Here is a 22,471-nt window from a genome sequence, read left to right on the forward strand (position 1 = left end):
CAGCTGTAATTACAGTGAGGCCTTTAGACAAAGAGCACTAGAGAATCCTCTGAGACTGTGAATGGGCGTCTCTGGAGGCTGGGCTATGGGTATTTTATAATTCTTGTTAAATCAACTATAAAATTAATCAATCCAAAACAAGCATTCTCACTATCCTATTTGTGTCTTCCTTCCAAACATATCCAGTGTTCCTTGTTAGGAAGCAGAAGTGTACTCCCAGGAACACTGGAAGACAATGCATCACTTATAACACAATCCATTGTTTTACTTACAGAGTCTCCTGTCTTGGCTGAAACAAAGTGGCTACTAAAACCATTTTCCTGGCAAAATCGTAAGTGCTTATCAGGTTTTACTGTTCGCATATGCTCCAAGTCAACTAGAAAAAAAAGGTTAAAGAGAGAACAAAAATCAGTATTAGAATCAATAAAGGTATTTTTTTAACATGTTGAAATTTGACTTACTTTCCAATATCATTTCCCACTGTGTAATACTAGGCAACTTTCTAACTTCTTTATGCCTCAGTTTCCACATTAATAAACTGTGAAAAATAAATACACCTATTTTATATGATATTCTTTCAGAATTAGTCCATGAATAGTGAATAAAGACTGGCAATGCGTTCAAAAATATGTGCTGTTACTATTACTATAACATGACCTATATAAATTTACACACCATGACAGTGTTCAAAACACATCTGCACAGTATAGTGCATTAAAGCACCGTTGTTAACTGAAGATGGGATGTACAAACATAAGCATATTTGTCTAGAAATAGTTTAATTACTTACAAGATAATTTAATAATTAGAACAGTTCTGAAATATTTTATATTACATAGCTACTTTAACTTATTCACAACCACAGTTCACTTTTACAAAGAAGCACCTGCTTTCCAAATCATTAAGTATCCACTTTGAGAATAATGAGCAAGATCTACTTCCTGGGCTTTAACACAATGTGTAACAATAACTAAAGAATAAGAACACATGAATTTTAGGTAAGGGGTGTGCTGAGAAGAGGTGTAGTAGGAAAATGATGTAAATATAGTACTCATGTATAAAGTAATGAATCTTATTCTGCTTTCTCCCTTTTATTCAGTCTGTGACTCCAGCCCATGGAATGGTGCCATCCACAGTGGGCACCTCAATCAGGCTAAACTAAATAATGCCTCATAGGCATATCCAGAGATTTGTATCCTTGGTGATTCTAGATCCCATCAAGATGGCAATCAAGATTAACCATCACATGAGGTATTAGAACTAATTATACAGTATGGTAGATTTATTATTTACACTATGCAGAGAGAGTTTAAACAGGCCAACTTTAGGTATTCGCTAGATTCTCTATGTTGAAATCAAGGAAAATGACATTCTGTGGAGAAATAAAGAAAAAAATGATGTATACTATCAACATAGTTAAAAATGAATTATATGTCTACTTTGACTAGGATGAAAATATAATTCTGAAAACACAGCACTACCATTCTATGAATACCAGAAACTATAGTTCTTTTAAAGATACTGTCTTTTCAACACAAATTGTTAAAGAAGCTACTTATTGCTCCTCCTCTGCTTCAGCACAGAAAGAATTACTCAAGAATCAGATAAGCCTTCAAATAAATGCTGAGAGTACCATCACATTTGCTAAAATGCAGCCTTCCAATGACAACATAGAGAGCCCAGAGAAAAACTGACTCATATGCCAAGACAATCTCTAACAAAAGGGTCAAGCCCATTCAGTACTCTTCAAGAAATGGTACTGGAGAAACTGGATATCTACTTGCAAAAGAATGAAGATGGAAGCTGTACATATAAAAACTTAACTCAAAATGGATTATATACCTGAATGTATACTCAAACTGTTGAAAGGAAACAGGAAAAAGCTTCAAGACATTGGAATGAATATGAATTCCTCAGATATGACACTGAAAGCAGAGCAGCAGTAAAGGAAAACAGACAAGCTGGAACTATATCACACTTAACAAGACTTGCACATCAAAGCACATAATCAACAAAGTGAAGAGAGAATCTGCAAAATAATAGAAACATGCAAATTGCATGTTTGATGAGATATTAATATGCAGAAGATATTTTGTATTTTAATTTTTAATATATTTTTCAAAGTCCTGCAACTCAAATAACAGGAAACACACTCAACAACAGACCATTGACTTTTTAGACATTTTTCCCCAAGGTAATAGTATCATCTAAGACATAAAAGATGGCAGAAAGAATACCTCACATCTGTTAGAATGACTGCCATAAAAAATTAGTAGTAAGTATTGGTAAGAATGTACAAAACTTAAAAGCTTTATGCACTATGGTAGAACTAAAGAATGGCACAACTGTTACAGAAAACAATATGGAAGATATTCAGAAAATCCAAGTCTAGCTACCATATGATTCATCAATCTCACTTCTGCATGTATGCCCAAAATTGAAAGTAGAGTCTTAAAAAAATTTGCATACCCACACTTATAACAGCAGTAGACACAAAACCCAGGAGGTAGAGATAAACCCAAACGTTCATCAATGGATGGATAAACAAAATGTTACAAAATGGTTATTATTCAGCCTTAAAAATGAAGGAGCTCCTGTTTCAGTTTACAACATGTAGTTATCAGGCTACTTGAAACATGCTAGTCATCAACAGAATAATACTACTATATAATTCCAGTTACAGCAATTTTTTTATATCCAAAGAGATGATCTCTACTTTTGAACTTCACTGACCAAGAAAGATGATGAGATCACATACAAGAAGCTTTCTCATTTAATCAATAACTGTTCCCAGGATGGAGAGATGGCTCATCAATTAACTGAACTTGATGCTCTTCTAGAGGAGCTGAGTTTGGTTCCTAGCATCCACATTGCAGCTCATAATTGCCTATAACTCTAGCTCCAGGGGATCTCTTCAGTCACCCACATATACAAGCCATACACAAAGAGACACATGCACATAAATAAAACAGAAGTAAATCTTAAAAAAAATAACTAATGCTAACTTCTTCACTGTCTGTATTAGAGCAAATGTAAAGGAAACCTGGGCTGAATGTATCCATAGTTCTTCCTTGGACATGAAGTGAAGTGTGATAGTAAAAAACATACTCTTTCCAGACCTGGTGGCACAGGCCTTTAATCCCAGGACTTAGGAGGCAGAGGCACGAGGTTCTTTAAGTTTGAGGCCAGCCTGGTCTACAGATCAAGTTCCAGGACAGTCATGGCTTCATAGTAAAACCCTGTCTCAAAACATCAAATAGTAATCTCTGAAAACATACAAACAAGTAAGGTTATAGAGACTGAGCAGGCTGTGCTACATATTTAGGAACAGACACACAAACTCCTTGTGAGTAACATGTATCAGAAAACCTTGGAATATTTCTGTTTAATTCAAAGCACTTCCACTGGCCACATCTGTGTTAATTGTTTCTAAATTCATAAAGTATCCAGAAGAAAATTATAAATGGTAAAAATGTTGCATGGCCACAGATGTCATAAATGCACACAGAGATGTATACACGTGTTTGTCATCATAATCTCTAAATTTAAGAGTAAAAGACAGTGCATATATACACAGGCAGTCAAGCCTTTTCTTCCTCCAAGTCACAACAATCTACACATTTACTAGCCTAATGATTCAGATTAACTGAAGGTTGTGAAAATCACACAGAACAACAAAAACTATAAAAGGTATTCCAATTATTTATTTAAAACAGGTAACACAGGTGGCTCAGTGGGGAAGAGTAATAATGTACTGCTCATGCAGAGGACCCAGGTTCAGTTCCCAGCACTCAGTTCACAACTGTCTATAACTCTAGTTCCAGAAGATCTGATACCTTCTTCTGTTATCCAAGAACATCAGGCATGCACATGGCACACATACACATGTATGCAGGTAAAACACTCATACACATAAAATAAAAATAAACAAATCTTAAAATGAACAGGTGAAGCTATATCTCAACTTTAGGAAATCAATAGGAACACCTTTTTGCCACATACTAGGCTAATGAACACAAACAAGAAATAGGTGAACTCTATAAACATTACCCTTCATGACTGTGAGAAAAGAAAGATAAACAAGGTAATGTATAAATGAACAAATCTTCTGAGCATAGTGGTATACATCTGAGATCCTAGTACTCAGAAGGCTACGGCAGGAAGTTCATGAGTTAAGGTCAACCTGACCTATGCTGTGTAAGGTAGGTATCCTGGGCTTCCTATAGAAGCCCTCCCTTCAAAATCTAAATAAATAAATAAATAAATAAATAAATAAATAAATAAATAAATGGAGTGACAATTATCATAATGCAAAATTGAGGCAAAAGGTGACCAGACAAAAGAGTATTATAATGAAGAGAAGAATGAAGTGAGCAATTACAAGAATATATGTAAGAATCATGGAGCTGTGGAAAGAAGACCTTCCTCCTTTATCTCAGATCTAGTTTATTAAAATAAGTCAAGCAAGTTAGGAGGTTGGACAAAAACTATTATTCAGGATTTCCACAGTAACTATCTACACAGTTACTGATCATTGTGGCCAAAGACCAGTGTATACAATATAATAGATTTTAAAACCTAGATACACAAAATGTAATTAGATAAGATTAAATGTTGCACAATTTTCAAGTCTGAAAACAGTTTATAACAAACTTGCATTATTTTTATCATGGGTTTAATCTCAGCAGCATTCTGATTTCCCACATCTTTTCCAACATCCTACCATAACATAATCTATAATTAATATGACTTTTTTCATTCAAATCAGTTACTTCACACTTTGAAAAAAAGGGAAAGTGCTCAATGATGCTAATTAGTACAGTATTAATGTCCATTGCCTGTCAAAGGCAGCGTTCAAAATATCAACTGTTTTTGCTCCTCGTTACACATATAACTGCAGCAACAGAATATTCTCTGTGGTAAAAGCTCCCACACTGAACTTAAAGAAGTAAAAGCAAAATATAAATATAGCACTTGTGCAGATTTTCACAGTAATTTTTAGGTTATCAAGGAAACATCTAGAATGTTGATCTGGTTATACTCAATTCAAACAAACTACTTGTCACATTAACTACCTCCAGGAAGTTACTCCAAACACAAAATAAACTGTTTATGCCCCTACTCAGATAGATAACATGACAGATTGTTATTAGTTGAAGACGGATGAGATACATTAATTTGATTGTGAGCATGTGTTTAATTTTACTCTGCCATGCACACTCTCTAATGCTGTCTTTCTATGATGCCATAGTAAATCATGCCATATTAGAAGAATTGCTAACTCAAGAAAATAAAAAAAAATAACCAGAACTTGACTTTAACTTTACAGCTCTTTAAACCAGCCTTCTTACCGAAGAAACAGCCTTGAAGATTACTGAGTTCCACACAGGGATAAAGCAGAACACCGAAACATCCAAGAAACTACTTTAGTTCCTATTATCGGTTTAAGGTTGGGAAGGCAATTTAACATTTTTCCTATTCACAAGCTTTTTTTTTACTGAGATGTCTCTTCTTGCCTGTTTCTACTGGCCTGTTTATCCCCTAGTTTAAGCACATCCTATAATGCCAAACCTTCCATACATGTTGCATGCATTCTCCTCATATTAGTATCCTCATTTCAGATAGTTCATGATACTTTTGAGAAACAAAATTTAAGATTTCATAAAGTTCAATATTCTTGAGATAATAAGGTTTTTCCACCATGCTTATTGAGTCCTTGTTATATTCAGTTGAAAACAAAACAAACAAGTAAACAAAAGAATTTCCAGGTACATTAATCACTCAGAAAGTACTTAGTGATTGGGTGAAAAAGGTTTTAGGTTCCTGAAATAAGGGGAAATGATTCCCTGGAAACCTGTAGGTCATTCCAACCAGGGAAGCAGATAGACTAACTGCAGATCTTCACTTATGCCTCCATTTCCCTGAATCTAATTCCCAATCTTATCCCCAGCTCTGTAGCAGACCACCTGTTGCAGCCTACCTTTCCCCAGTGGATCACACAGATCTTCCTCCAAACTTCACTACTCCACACTCACTATTTTATTCTGGCCCTCAACTTCAACAGGCATTCCCTGGGAACCTGATGGCCAGTTCAGCCAGGGAAAGAGGTAGGCTAACTGCAGATCTTCACCTTTCCCTCCATTCCTCTAAATCCAATCCTCCAGTCTCATCCCCAGCTCTGTAGCAGACCACCTGCTGCAGCCTCCCTTCAACCCCTGCCTCATCCCAGTTTGGCAGCAGAACACCTGCTGAGGTCTCCCCTTCCTCTCTGAACCCTATCATCTAACATTACTTAGAACTTCTACAAACTTTTTTGTGCCCACTCATTGCATTATCCCTGCCTTCAAATCCAGCAGGTATTCCCTAGGAACATGCCAGCCAGGCCTGCCAGAGAAGCAAGTAGACAGGTGAAACAGATAAGCAAGCTTCAGATTTTCACTCCCCCTCCTCTCCTCCATATCCAGTTCCTGAGGCACATCCCCAAGTCTGTAGAAGACTGCGTGTTTTAGCCTCTCCTCACTCTCTGCCCCCAGAGGACTAAGCAGATCGTAGAGGAATATCCTGTTTTTCTCCTTCCTGTGGGCCTTCTCAGTGTCCACTATCATGAAAAATACCTTGTGTGAATTTGAAAGCAACATCTATTTAGTTGTGACATACAAGGTTCTTTTTCTTTCATTAATTGTTTATTATTTTTGTTTTGAAGACAGGGTCTTGCTCTATAGCACAGGCTGAACTATATTTTTTTGCCTCAGCCTCCCAAGTATGAAGATAGCTACAGCCTATTTCCTAAGTTCAGCATGTTTACTTATCCTTTACTCCTTCCCTGTGTGTACCAGGTATATCCTTCTAAGATAATTCTGTTATACCATCTCTCCTACCATTATGCTATATATATGAGGCCCTCATGAATGAATAAATTAATGAGTGAAGGAATAATTTTTAAAAAACAAGAGTAAACAGTATGTGGAGACTTCTACATACACAAGAACTAAATGGTAGTAATTATGTTTTCTAAATAAGTGCATTCTGATCAAGTTAATTTTAAATTGTAATAAAGCTGAGCTCATTTACAGAATTTCCTTAGGTTGCAATAGTAAAGAGTGGTATTAGTGAACTTCTAGAAGATACTGCTATCCCAATATACCAAGAATAAATGGGACAATGTTTAAAAAAATGACTCTTCTAAGGAAAATAATGCATCTATTTAAGGAAAAGGCAAAGGGTAATTTCAAGCAAAAGAAAATAATTTTGAAAAAGAGAAATTAATTCCTGAATGAACCTAAGATTAAGAACAAAAGTTAATTGACACAAAAAGTATAGAACATTGGCCTATAATTTTAATGCTTAAAAAGAAGATACGCTGAAGAAACAGACAATTCAATTCCAAGTTGTAAAAATCCTTTCCTCTGCAAAACTTTCAGTTCATAGTTCCAATATATTAGCATATCAAATTATAACTCTGTGGATATAAATGGCATTGTGGGGAAGAAGTTAGTATAAAGACAGAAGCAAATTATACTAGCTATCTTTGATGTGATCAGTTTTAAATAAAAAGACTCCTTTTTAAGAAAATAAAATGAGAAGAGGCTGAAGAGACAGCTCAGCACTTAAGAGCACATGTTGTTCTTGCAGAGAATCCAGGTCCAATGCCCATTATCATATGGTGGCTCACAATTGTCCAAAACTCCAATTCTAGAGATGATAATACCCTCTTCTGACCTCCACAGGCACAAGGCATGCACATGATATACAGACATCCATGCAAGTAAAACATTCATGAACATAAAATAAATCTAAAATATTTTAAGAAAATGAAATGTACAATTTTACTTAATATATTTGTGGTAGTTTGAATGTAACTGGCCCCTATAAGCTCATAGGAAGTGGCATATCAGAAGTTATGGCCTTGTTGAAGTAAGTGTGATGTTGTTCAAAGAAGTGTGTCACTGTAGGGGCAAGCTGTGAGGTCTCTCTTGCTTTAGCTTCTCTCAGTGTCAGTCCATTTCCTGTTGCCTTCTGATCAAGATGTAGACAGCACCATGTCTGCCTCCACACCACAATGCTCCCTGCCATGACAATGGACTGAACCTCTGAAACTGTAAGCAAGCAACACCAATTAAATGTTTTCCTCAAAGAGCTGCTTGGTCATGGTACCTCTTCATAGCAATAGAAACCCGAACTAAGACAATTTTTTTAACAATATCAACTTCTTTTTTGTTCATTTTTAGACACCTGCCATACTATTATATTATATTTCTTAAAGCTAACTAGCCTCTTTATGTTTTTGGTTCACCCCAAATTATAAATAATCCTAAATACATATTTCAGAGTCACTACTAAGGATTATGTAAACACCGCATTCAAGTGTTCTTTTTTTATTTTTTATTTGAATTAGAAACACAATTGTTTTACATATCAATTCCAGCTCCCTCTCCCTCCCCTCCTCCCCTGCCCCCCCACTAACACCCTACCTATCTCATACCCTTTCTGCACCCCAGGGAGAGTGAGGCCTTCCACAGGGGGTCTTTGGAGTCTGTCATATCCTTTGGGATAGGGCCTAGGCCCATCCCGTGTGTCTAGGCTCAGGGAGTGTCCCTCTACGTGGAATGGGCTCCCAAAGTCCATTCCTATGCTGGGGATAAGGACTGATCCCTGATTACAAGAGGCCCCATAGATTTCCGAGGTCTCCTCATTGACACCCACGTTCATGGGGTCTGGATCAGTCCCATGCTGGTTTCCCAGCTATCAGTCTGGGGACCAAGAGCTCTCCCTTGTTCAGGTCAGCTGTTTCTGTGGGTTTCACCAGCCTGGTCTGGACCGCTTTGCTCATCACTCCTCCTTCTCTGCAACTGGATTCCAGGTCAGTTCAGTGTTTAGATGTGGGTGTCTGCTTCTACTTCCAACCAGCTGCTGGATGAAGGCTACAGGATGGCCTATAAGTCAGTCATCAATCTCATTATCAGGGAAGGGCATTTGAGGTAGCCTCTCCTCTGTTGCTTAGATCATTAGTTGGTGTCATCTTTGTAGATCTCCAGACATTTCCCTAGTGCCTGAATTCTCTTTAAACCTATAATGTTTCCCTATATTATGGTATCTCTTATCCTTGCTCTCTTCTATTCTTCCCCCAACTCAACCTTCCTGCTCCCTCCTGTTCTCTTCATCCCTCCTCTTCTCCCCTTCTCATTCTCCTAGCTCCCTCTCCCCTCCCCCCATGCTCCCAATTTTCACAAGAGATCTTGTCCCTTTCTCCTTCTGCAAGAGATCATGTATGTCTCTCTTAGACTCAAGTGTTCATTTTTAAAAGTTAGTGTTTTGTGTAGAACATCTTTGACTGGTAATGACAATTTGAACTGTTATTGAAAAGAAAACAGCTTTTTTTTAAAGACTTAAAATGTTCTTACGCAAAACACACACAGGGCCAAAATCTCAGTTCAAATATCCAACTTAACACTAGCAGCCTTTCCTTTACTGGGATGTCTTCAAGGAAATTACATACTCTGAGAAGTAGATTCAAATATAGTACATGATGCTCCTCTCTCAGCAAGAAACCCCAGTGGCCCAGCTCATAAATGCAATATGCTCTCTGAAGCTGAAATAATAAACATGTGGGTTTGCACCAAAACGGATTAAAGAGAGCTGTCAGCCTGTTTGGGATAGACAGGAAGTTAAGGAAACTTCTGAAAACCACAGCTCTTTCAGTCAGTAGCTTTCTCAATGTGGAACCATGTTCTGACACTGTCATATAATAGATGTCTTTTATTGACTAGTACAAGAAAAATATTCAGAAAGACTAACAAGCTTTATTAAGTCAAAAATACAATTAGTATTTATGAATAGCATTTACAGATTTCAAAGTGAATGCTGTATTCATGGGGAAGCAATTACAAGGAAACTAATCATTTTTGATTCACATTTTTTCTAATTAGTACCTATCCAAAGAATAGAGGAATACTGCACTCTGGGAATGTGCAAGAAAAGTATGATAGCTATTCAGGTACCAACAGCAATGAGAATTTTTCACCAAATAGCTAATTTTCTTATTTCTTCAGCTTACTAAGGTCCAATGCTCACCAAAGTATAGCTCTTAGTTCAATTTTCCCTTTTATAGAACATCGTAAAAAGCATTTTAATTCAGAAGTCATCATAAAAACAAAAATAAGTAAATTATATAAAATTGAATCAATGAAAAATCTGTGTAGCTTTTCAAAACAATTTCTTAATTCTATATGATAATAAACTGGGCAATGGTAGCATGCACCTTTAATCTCAGTACTGGGGAAACAAAGGCAGGTGGATCTGAGTTTGAGGACAGCCTGGTCTACAAAGTGAGTTCCAGGACAGCCAAAGTTACAAAAAGAAATCCTGTCTTGACAAAAAAAAATCTACATGGTAATAAAATAACAAGCTAAAAACATTGATTGAAAACAATAAAACCAGGAAAAATTTTAAAAAAACAAGTTGGTTCTATACAACAAAACTATGAGTGATTTTTTTTCTTCATTATGTCTGTGTTCCCTAGAATTTATAAGCATGTATTGACTGTTCACGAAAAATTCACATATATTCCTCCCATCCCACCTTCAAACTCTTGAGACTCAGATTCACAGTTCAGACCCAGGCCTCCCTTAGTTCTTCCCAGCTGCCCCTTTTAGACATTTCATTTGGTCTACCTCCATTCCTTTGTGTCTCACATCCAACACTTAGAATAGCTTTCTACCAGGGACCTCACAATGGCCACACTTGGCTAGAACCCAGACTGGGCAACAGCAACCAAAGAACAGGACAACCAACCAACCAAGGCAAGACCAGATACCTACACCAAGAAACAACACAAATATTGTTATCACTAGATGCCTAGATCAAAGCACAAAAACACAAACATGAATAAGAAAATATGACTCCTGAAGAAGCCAGCAATCTTATTATAAAAGACTCCACGAAAAGCAATTTAGCTGAAGCATAAGGACTTCAAACAGCAATTATATGTCCAAGGATCTTGTCTTAGTTACATTTCTATTGCTATGATAGGACAACATGGCCAAGGCAACTTATAAAAGAAGGAGCTTAATTTGAGACCCACTGGTTCAGAAGGTTGGAGTCCCTGGTAATACTGGTGAAGAGCAACCTGGCAATCAACCTGCAGGTAGATATAGCACTGGAGCAATAGCTGAGAGCTCTTATTAGGATGGCTTATTAAGCCCCACTTATATCATTCAACTTCTTTCTTAGTCCAAAATCTCAATGTTTTCCACATTCCTCAAAAAACAGCATGGTCAGATCTGTCACAGCAATACCCCAATTCCTGGTACCAACTTTTGTTTTAGTTCCTTTCCTATTATTGTGATAAGAAAAAAAAAAGGGCAACTAATAGAAGCATGGAATTTGGGGCTTACAGTTTCAAAGGGTTATTATCCATGACCACACGAGTAAGGGGCATGGTACTAGAGCAGCAACTGAGAGCTCACATATTGAGACACAACCCTCAGGCAAATATGGATAACTGAGAATGGTGTGGGGTTTGAAATCTCAAAGCCAATGACACATCGACTCTAACAAGGCAACACTTCCTAAACCTTCCACCACCTAGTGAACAAGTATTCAAATATGAGAGCATATGGGGGCTATTCTCATTCAAGTCACCACAGAACTTAAAGAGGATGTAAATAAAAGCCTTAATGAAGACCATGAAAATGCAAACAAAAAGCTGAAATAGTGAAAACAATCAAGGATAAGAAACAAAGAACAAAATGACAACCCACAGAATGGGAAAAGATTTTCACCAACCCCACATCTGACAGAGGGCTGATTTCCAAAATATACAATGAATTCAAGAAACTAGCCACCAAAACACCAGACAATGAAATTAAAAAGTGGGGTGCAGATTCCTCAACAGAGGAATCTGAAATGGCTGAAAGACACTTAAGAAAGTGCTCAAAATCCATAGCCATCAGAGAAATGCAACTCAAAACAACTCTGACATACCATCTTACACAGGCCAGAATGGCTAAAATCAAAAACACCAATGACAATCTATGCTGGAGAGGATGTGGAGAAAAAGGAACACTCCTCCATTGCTGGTGGGAGTGCAAACTTGTAAGACCACTTTGGAAATCAGTATGGCGGTTGCTCAGAAAAATGGGAATCAGTCTACCTCAAGATCCAGCAATCCCTCTTTTGGGCATACACCCATAATGCACATTCATACAACAAGGACATATGTTCAGCCATATTCATAGCAGTATTGTTTGTATAGCCAGAACCTGGAAGCAACCTAGATGCCCCTCAACTGAAGAATGGATAGAGAAAATCTGGTACATTTATACAATGGAGTACTACTCAGCAGAAAAAAGCAATGGAATCTTGAAATTTGCAGGCAAATGGATGGAACTAGAAGAAACCATCCTGAGTATGGTGACCCAGTCACAAAAAAACAAACATAGTATGTACTCACTCATATATGAATTTTAGATGTAGAGCAAAGGATTATCAGCCTACAATCTTCTTCACCTAAGAAACTAGGAAACAAGAAGGACTCTAAGAGAAAAAATGCATGGACCCCAGAGAACGGGAAGGGGCAGGATTTCACTAGCTAATTGGGAGCATGAAGGTAGGGGAGAGGAATCTGCCAGAATGAGAGGAGGAGAAGACAAGGGGAGAGGAGGAAATGGAGGAGCAGAAGTGATGAGTTGGGGGAAGAATAGAGGAGATGGGAGATACCATTTCAGAGGGAGCCATTATAGATCCGAGGAGAGATCTGGCACTAGGGAGATTTCCAGAGACCTACATGAATGACAGGAACTGACAATCTAGCAATGGTGGAGAGGAAAGCCTAAATTTCCTTCCCCCATAACAAGACTGATGACTACTTTTTATTTAGGCCAATTTAGAGCCCTCATCCAGTGCCTGATGGAAGCAGAGGCAAACATCCACAGATATACACTGAACTGAACTCTGGAACCTAGTTGCAGAGAGAGAGAAATGAAGATCAAAGGGGTCAGTACTAGGCTGGTGAAACCCACAGAATCAGCTGGCCTGAACAAGGGGGAGCACATGGACCCCAGACTGCTGTCTGGGAGGCCAGCACAGGACTGAATCAGACCCCTGAACATGGATATCAATGAGAAGGCCTTCGCACTCTAGGGGGCCCCTGGTAGTGGATTAGTTTTTTTTCCCTGGTGTAAGAAGGGACTTTGAGAGCCCATCCCACATGAAGGGATGCACTCTTGGCCTGGACACATGCAGGAGGGCCTAAGCCCGATCCAGGATGATGTGGTGGACTTTGAGGAGCCCCATCGAGGGCCCTACCTTGCCTGGGGAGTTGAGGTTGGATGGAGTGGGGAGCAGGTGAGGGGTTAGGGGAGAGTTGGAGGAGAGGGGAGGGAGAAGGGATTGACATGTGAAGCAAGCTTGTTCCTAATTTGAACTAATAAAATTTACAAAAAAAAAAAAAAAGAAGAAACAAAGAACAAAGAAATAGAATCACCAAGGGAAAACCAAACTGACATAAAACTTGAAATGAAAAACTCAGGAAGTTAAATAAAAAGCTCAGAGGTAAGCCTCACCAACAGATTTTAAAGGCCCACAGTTAAGTATAGAACTCACCTCTCATCAAGAATTCTTCTATTTTCAACAAAGACCATTACAGAAAACCATGAACCAATCAAAATGCAGTTGTATCACCCTGTCCCAATGGATACATCTACAAAACACTCTCCTACCTAAAGCTAAGGGAACACTGCCAAAAGGGGGATTTTAAGAGCCTAGAGATCAGGGAGTTTGCTATAAGACTGTCTCCTAGTAATGTCAGAAGCTGCATCCATATACTAACACAACTGACTAAATATTAGCTGAACAAGGACAAGAATGGACAGTCAAAGGGGAAGGTGGAAAAATCACAAAGCCTCAGCCCTACACAAAGAACTAAGGAATGCTAAGAGTAGGCAATCCAGCAATTCCTCTCTTGGGCATATACCCAAAGAATGCACATTCATACAACAAGGACATATGTTCACCTATGTACATAGTAGCGTTGTTTGTAATAGCCGGAACCTGGAAGCAACCTAGATTCCCCTCAACTGAAGAATGGATGGAGAAAATGTGGTACATTTACACAATGGGGTATTACTCACTGGAGAAAAAAATAAACCAATGAAATCTTGAAATTCGAAGGCAAATGGATGAAACTGGAAGAAATCATCCTGAGTGAGGTAACCCAATCACAAAGACGAGCAGGGTATGCACTCACTCATATATGGATATTAGACATAGAGCAAAGGACTACCAGCCTACAATCCACACCAACAGAGAAACTAGGAAACAAGGAAGACCCCAAGAGAAGAATGAATGATCCCCCGAAAAAGGGGAGGGGTACAAGAATCCCTTGCACAAATTTCGAGTATGGGGGGAGAGAGGAGGAAGGTGGGAAGGGGAGAGGGTGAGAACGGGAGAGGGGAGAAGAACAGGAGGACTGAGACAGGGGAGGAATAGGGGAAGGCAAGAAAGAAAATGCCTTGATAGAGGGAGCCAATATAGGTTTAGAGTGAGGTCTGGAACTAGGGAAATATTCAGGGATCCACAGGGATGACCCCAACTAAGAATCTATGTAGTAGTGGAGAGGCTGTCTTTGATGCTCTTCCCCTATAATGAGATTGATGACTACTTTGGTTGCCATCCTAGAGCCTTCATCCAGTAGCTGACTGAAGCAGAAGCAGGCACCCACAGCTAAACACTGAGCCATCCTCCTGGAATCTAGCTGCTGGGAGGGAGGAAGGATGAGCAAAGGAGCCAAGCCAGCACTGGAGAAACCTGCAGAAACAGTTGACCTGACCTAGTGAGAGCATGAAGACCTGCATCATAAAGCGGGGGAACCAGCATTGGACCAAACCAAGCCCTCTGAATGTGGGTGCCAGCTAGGAGGCCAAGACAGTCTATGAAACCTCTAACAGTGTAGCCAGTGTCTATCCCTAGTGCACAAATGGACTTTGGGAGCCCATTCCCTATGGAAGGATATAATTACAGCCCTAGATATGGGAAGGAGTGCCTGCCCCCTCCCCCATATGATGTGAAGGAATTTGAGGGTCCCCCATGGAGGGCTTCACTATCCCTGGGGAGTGGGTACGGGTGGGTTGGGGGTCAGTGGGGAGCATGGGAGGATGGAAGGGTGAGGGAATGGGGGGATTGATATGTAAATAGGAGTGCTTCTAAAATTATTTTAAAAGTAAATAAATAAATAAATAAATAAAACCTAGAAGTAATTTCAGATATTTGATAATCAGGTCATAGCACTGCAGATAGGGTGAGAATATGAGAAACTTGGTGGGAACAGATGGGAGACAAGAACTGGAGAAGCTATACTTGGGCAATGTGAGATGTGATATTAAATATTAATTGTTTCTTCAAGCTCTGTACATATGCAAAACCTAATCAATAACCAAAGCATTGCTGCTCAAAGTGTGATCTGTGGTTCTACAGGATCATTATCCTGGACAATAGAAGTAGATAGTGTCAGGGTGATTAAGATCACTGGCTGTTACTTCAGAGAACCTGGCTGGGTTCAATTTCCAGACCCCAAGTGGCAGCTCACAACTGTCTGTAACTCCAGCTCCAAGAGATCCAACATCCAACATCCTCACATACACATACATTCAGGAAAAATAGTAATTCACAAAAAAATTAATCTTTTAAAAAAGAAGAAGATAATTTCAGACCAAACTTGGCAAATATACACCTGCATGTGAGAAAGTTAGGTGTTCTTTATGCACATTAAAATTTGAGAATCACTGGGGGAAAAAATGGGCCTAAGGCAAATCTTTGAGTTTGAGGACAGCCTGGTCTACAGAGTGAGTTCCAGGACAGTCAGAGCTACACAATGAAACCCTGTCTTAGAAAGAAGGGAAGGAAGAAAGGGAGGGAGGGAGGGAGGGAGAAAAATACTGGGGGTTGGAGAGATGGCTCAGTGGTTAAGAATATTGGCTGCTCTTCCAGAGGTCCTAAGTTCAATTGCCAGCAACCATATGAGGGCTCACAATCACCTATAATGGGACCAGATGCCCTCTTCTGCCATGCAGGCATGCAGAACACTCATATATATAAATAAATGTTTTTTTTTTAAAAAAACAGGCCTAAAATGTTAGGTGTGTAGAGTATACACCAATAATTCTGGCATTCCAAAGGATGGGGACAGGAAGAAATGCCTTTCAGGTCAATTTGAGTTTCCATCAGGAGATAGTCTCAAAGGGGTAGTTGGGGATAACACTATCCCCAACTATGAAAGTACTGGGAGAATCTCTCCATAAGGAAATACAATATGAAAATATACACATGAGATAACAAAGCACTCTTATTCTCAGCTGGAGATTGTTGGTGTCCAAGGACTGTTATATCAAGGTAACACAAATTGGTGTCTCAAAACAATAGAAACTTTATTATAGTCCCCAAAAGTCAATGTGTTGACAGGGTCAAGATTCTTTCAAGGGCCTCAAAGAGCCCTTCCTTGCTTTTTTCCTAAGCACTAACTAGCAAAGGAGGTGAATAAAACAAAACATAGTAATATTTATGTATGAAATACCATGGTGAAGCCCATTACTTTATTACTCACTATACCAGGGGAGGTGCTTAATCTTACTGCAACTTGATATGCCATGCTTTGTTGATAGCCATGGGAAGCCTTCCCCTTTCTGAATAGAGGAGGAGTGGGTTGAGTGGGGAGAGAGTGGGGAAGAGAAGGAGAGAAGGGAGGGGAAACTGCCATCTGGATATAAAATAAAGTAATTAATTAAATTAAAAAGAAAAAAGAATGATAAGAATTCTGACAGGCTAATGCTGCTTAGGTGCCAATCATACCAGTCAAAACAGATGAGTGATCCATCTGCCAGATGAACTACCCAACTCCCTAGATTCAGTTCCCAAAGACCATTGCATTGTCCTCCTCCTTCCTGTGTGCCCTGCTGACTGGCCCCTACCCCCAACTTCAGAAGACTTTCACCACTTAGGTGTAGGCCATGCCAATCAGAAGAACTGGCACAGGCCACTACAGTTTGAGGAATAGATGCAGACCAAGCTAACCAGAAGAACAGATAGGCAAACTCAGGCAGAGAATTCCTACTGGACCAGAGACCACACCTGACACCAGAACAACAGATAGGTGGCCACCAGCAGACTTATTCCACTGACTCAGTGCCCCCAGTCCCACATCCATGTTCATCACCATATCCCACTGTCAAACTCAAGAAAGACTCACTGCTACACCAAAGGCCAAGCTAGCAACCAGAAGTCCAGCCCCCAACTTGGACAGAGACTCATTACTGGATCAGAAGTCAAGCCAGACACCAGAAATCCAGGTCACAAAGACCAGAAGAGGAGGAAAAGGAGGAGGAGGGGAGAGGAGAAGGAGTAGGAAGAGGAAGAAGAAAGAAGAAAGAATAGGAAGGAAGGAAGGAAGGAGAAGAAGAAGAAGAAGAAGCTGATGGAGAAGAAGAAGAAGAAGCCGAAGAAGAAGAAGAAGAAGAAGAAGAAGAAGAAGAAGAAGAAGAAGAAGAAGAAGAAGAAGAAGAAGAAGAAGAAGAAGCTAACGAAGAAGAAGAAGAAGAAGAAGAAGAAGAAGAAGAAGAAGAAGAAGAAGAAGAAGAAGCAGAAGAAGAAGAAGAAGAAGAAGAAGAAGAAGAAGAAGAAGAAGAAGAAGAAGAAGAAGAAGAAGAAGAAGAAGAAGAAGAAAAGAAGAAGAAACAGAAGCCAAGGCACAACACACCCATCCAACAAAGACAAACTCAGAAATCAGCATCTAGAAGTATAATTATCCCAAACCCAGATGACCAAATGACAGTTTAAGTACATAATTAACATCACCTAGGGTAATACAGTACCACCAGAACCCAGCTACCCTACCACAGCAAGACCTGAATATTCCAAAGCAGCCAAAGCACAAGAAAACAACTTTAAAACCAACTTTATGAAGATGATAGAGGTCCTTAAAGAGGAAATGAAAAAAATTCGTTAAAGCAATCAAACAAAACAAAGAAAATAGAAAAACTTGGAAGAAATCAATAAAAAAATCACATAAAGAAGGCCAAGAAAAACAAGAAGAAAAAAACAAGAGGAAGGAAAATGGAAAATAGAAGCAATAAAAATGGAATAGAAACAATTTTAAAAACTGAGGGAATAACAGGAACAGTTGACCTGAACAAGGGAGAGCACATGGACCCCAGATGCTGTCAGGGAGACCAGTACAAGACTGTTCCAGACCCCTGAACATGGATGTCAATAAGGAGGCCTCTGCACTCCAGGGAGCCTCTGATGGTGGATTAGTATTTTTCCCTGGTGCAAGAAGGGACTTTGAGAGCCTATCCCATGTAAAGGGTTACACTCTGGCCCTGGACACATGAGGAAGGGCCCAGGACCAGCACAGGAAGATTTGGTGGACTTTGCAGAGCCCCCGTTGAGGGCCCTACCCTGCCTGGGGAGTGGTGGGTGGATGGGGTGGGGGTAGGCTGGGGGTGGGGAGGAGGGTTGGGGTGAGGGGAGGGAGAGGGAGAAGGGACTTGAAATAAGCTTGTTCCCTAACTAGAACTAAAAAAAAAAAAACTGAGGGAAAACTGTAAATGAAACATCTAGGTATGTGAACAGGAACTACAAATGGGAACATCACCAACAGAACGCAAGAAATGGAAAGAGAATCTCAGGCATGGAGGATACAATAGAAGAAATAGATTGATCAGTCAAAGAAAATGTTAAATCTACAAAATTTCTAGCACAAAACATCCAGGAAATCTGGGAAGAAGAATCCCAGCTCAAGAACCCAGAAAACATATTTAACTAAAAAAAAAAGAAGGAAGCTTTCCTAACCTAAAAAAGGACATGACTATAAAGGTACAAGACGTTTACAGAAAACCAAACAGATTGGATCAGAAAAGTCCCGTGACACATAATAATCAAAGCACTAAACATACAGAAAAAAAGAAATATTAAAAGTGGCAGGGAAGAAAGGCCAAGTAACATATAGAAGCAAACCTATTAGAATTACATCTGACTTCTCAACGGAGACGCTAAAAGCCAGAAGAGCCTGGACAGCTTTCTTGTAGACACTAAGAAACCATAGATGCCAGACCAGACACTTAATACCCAGCAAAACTTTCAATCACCAATAATGGAGAAAACAACATATTTCATGACAAAAACAATATTTATCCACAAATCTAGCCCTACAGACAGCACTAGAGGAAAGCTCTAACCCAAGGAGCTTACACAGGCAATAAAATAAATCTCACACAAGCAAAACCCAAAGAAGGAAAGCACACACACACAAACACACAAAACCACCACCACTAACAACAACAACAACAAAGGAATTAACAATCAGTAGTTATCAATATCTTTCAATATCAATGGATTCAATTTGCCAAGACAAAGGCACGGGCTATCAGAATAGATATGAAAACAGGATCCATCCTTCTGCTATATACAAAAAGCACACCTCAAGATCAAAGAAAGACATTACCTCAGAGTAAAGGGATGGAAAAAGATTTTGTAAGCAAATGGACCCAAGAAGCAAGCTAGTGTTGCTAGCCTAATATCTAATAAAATAGACTTCAAACCAAAATTAATAAAAAGAGATGGAGATGGACATTATATACTCATCAAAGGAAAAATCCACCAGGATGACATCTCAATTCTGAAAATCTATGTCCTAACTGCAAGGGCAACCACGTTTGTAAAAGAAACATTACTGAAACTTAAATCACACTCTGAACCCTACACATTAGTAGTAGGAGACTTCAATACCCATTCTCACCAATAGACAAGTTGGCAAGACAGAAACTAAACAGAGAAAAAATGGAGCTAACAAGCCTTTTGACTCATATAGAACTAACATATCTACAGAACACTTCATCTAATAACAAAAGAATACATCTTCTCAGCATCTTGTGGAACCTTCTTCAAAATTGACCATAATGTAGGCCACAAAGCAAATCTTAACAGATAAAAGAAAACTGAAATAACCCCATATATTTTATCAGGATCATGGATTAAAACTGAATTTCAACAACAGAAAGCCTTCAAACTCATGTAAAATGAACAACTCTCTACTGAGTTACCATTGGGTCAAGAAAGAAAGAAATTGAAGACTTCCTAGATAGAATTCAATGAAAATGAAGGCACAACGTACCTAAAATTATGGGATGCAATGAAAGCAGTGCTAAGAGTAAGGTTCATAGCAATAAGTGCCTTCATAAATGAAATAGAGAGATCTCATGCTAGCAACTTAACAGCACACCTAAATCTATAGAACAAAAAGAGGCAAACACACACAAGAGGAGTAGATGACAGGAAATAATCAAACTGAGAGCTGAAATCAACAAAAATAGAAATAAAGAGAATCAATAAAACAAAGAGCTGGTTCTTTGAGAAAATTGACAAGATAGACAAACATACAAATTAAAAGGCAGAGAGAGAATATACAAATTCACAAAATCAGAAAAAAAGGGGAACATAACAAAAGACACCAAAGAAATCCAGAGAATCATTAGGTCATACTTCAAAAACCCATACTCACAAAATTGGAAAAACTAAAAGAAATAGATAATTTTCTTCAAGATACCAGTACCAAAGTTAAATCAAGATCAAATAAACAATTTAAATATATCCATAACCCCCAAAGCAATAAAAGCAGTTATGAAAAGTATTCCAGACAGGCACTGGTGGCTCACACCTTTAACCCCAGCACTCGGGAGGCAGAAACAGGTGGATCTCTGTGAGTTCCAGGCAAGCCTGATCTACCAAGCCAAAACCAGGACAGGCTCCAAAACAATACAAAGAAACCCTGTCTCAAAAAAACAAAAAAAAAAAAAGAAAGAAAGAAAGAAAAAGAAAAGTACTCTAAACCAAAAAAGGCCAGCACTAGTTGATTTTAGCACAGATTTTTATCAGACTTTCAAAGAAGGCCTAACACCATTACTCCTCAAATTATTCCATGAAACAGAAACAGAAGGAACATTTCCAAATGTATTTTATGAGGCCAGTCACCCTGTTACCCAGGCAAAGACTCAAAAAAGAAAGAGAATTACAATTTTCCTCATGAACACACATGCAAATATACTTAAATACTTGCAAACTGAATCCAAGAATATGTCAAAAAGATCATCCACCATGATCAAGTAAGCTTCATCCCAGAGATACAGTGGTTCAACATATGAAAATCTGTCAATGTAATCCACCATATAAACAAACTGAAAGAAAAAAAAAAAAAAAAAAAACCATGATCATCTCATTAGATGCTGAAAAAGTCTGACAAAATTCCAACACACCTTCATGATAAAAGCCTTGGAGATATACAAGGGACATACCAAAACATAATAAAGACAATGCATAGCAAACCAAAGTCCAACATCAAATTAAATGCACAGAAACTTAAAGCAATTCCACTAAAATCAGGGACAAGACAACGCTGTCTACTCTCTCCATATCTATTCAGTAAAGTACTTGAAGTTCTAGCTACAGTAATAACAAAACTTAAGGAGATCAAAGGGATATCAATTGGAAAAGAAGCAATCAAATTAGCATTATTTGCAGTTGATAGTATATATAACTGACCCCAAAAATTCTACCAGGAAACTCCTACAGCTGACAAACACCTTGATCAAAGTGGCTGGATACAAAATTAACTCAAGCTGGGTAGTGGTGGTGCACGCCTTTAAATTCCAGCACTGGAGAGGCAAAGGCAGGCAGATTTCTGAGTTTGAGGCCAGTCTGGTCTATAGAGTGGGTTCCAGGACAGGCTCCAAAGCTACACATAGAAGCCCTGTATGGAAAAATCAAAACAAAACAAAAAACAAAATTAACTAAAAAAAATCAGTAGCCCTCCAATCAACAAATGACAAATGGGCTAGAAAGAAATCAGGTACACAACACTTCATAATAGCCACAAATAACAGAAAATATCCTGTGGTAACTCTAATCAAGCAATTGAAAACCCTATAAGACAGAAACTTCTTTGAAGAAAGACATTGAAGAAGATATCAGAAGATGGAAAGATCTCCCATGCTCATGGATCGGTAGGCTAAACATAGTAAAATTGGCCATTTTACCAAAAGCAATCTACACAGTCAATGTAATCCCTATCAAAACCCCAACACAGTTCTTCACAGACCTTGAAATAACAATACTCAACTTCATATGGCAAAACAAACACCCAAAGTAGCCAAAACAAGACTGTACAATAAAGGAACTGCCAGAGTAACTAGAACCTTTATAACTAGAACTGAGACACTCTTCAGGGTTCAGGCAGGATGCTACATCAAGCAAAAGGAACCTTTTTCTTAGGATTTCTGAGAGTGAATAAAATTTCTCACATGTGCTTTCCCAAATCAGTCTCTGTATTATCCTGTTTCTATTCTAATTCTCTTATCCTACTTCTAATTCTCCTAGTTTCTTCTATATAAGACTCTTCTGGTAGAGTCTAAAAACTCTCAAACAGGAG

General features: G+C 38.7%; 1 protein-coding gene across 4 annotated transcripts in view; it reads right to left on the bottom strand.

Moving 5' to 3' along the window:
- The window catches only part of Rab28 (RAB28, member RAS oncogene family), a 77,753-nt gene that overhangs the window by 8,441 nt on the left and 46,841 nt on the right, over window positions 1-22,471 (bottom strand). For all 4 annotated transcript variants that reach the window (XR_004772353.1, XM_027387023.2, XM_027387022.2 and 1 more), the window contains exon 5: window positions 273-376. Coding sequence is in view for 3 of the 4 variants with exons in the window: in XM_027387023.2 (XP_027242824.1) it covers window positions 273-376 (104 nt within the window). In the remaining variant the exon portion in view is untranslated. The remainder of the gene's footprint in view (window positions 1-272; window positions 377-22,471) is intronic.

The sequence above is a fragment of the Cricetulus griseus genome, assembly GCF_003668045.3.
Source record: "Cricetulus griseus strain 17A/GY chromosome 1 unlocalized genomic scaffold, alternate assembly CriGri-PICRH-1.0 chr1_1, whole genome shotgun sequence".
NCBI lineage: Eukaryota > Metazoa > Chordata > Mammalia > Rodentia > Cricetidae > Cricetulus > Cricetulus griseus.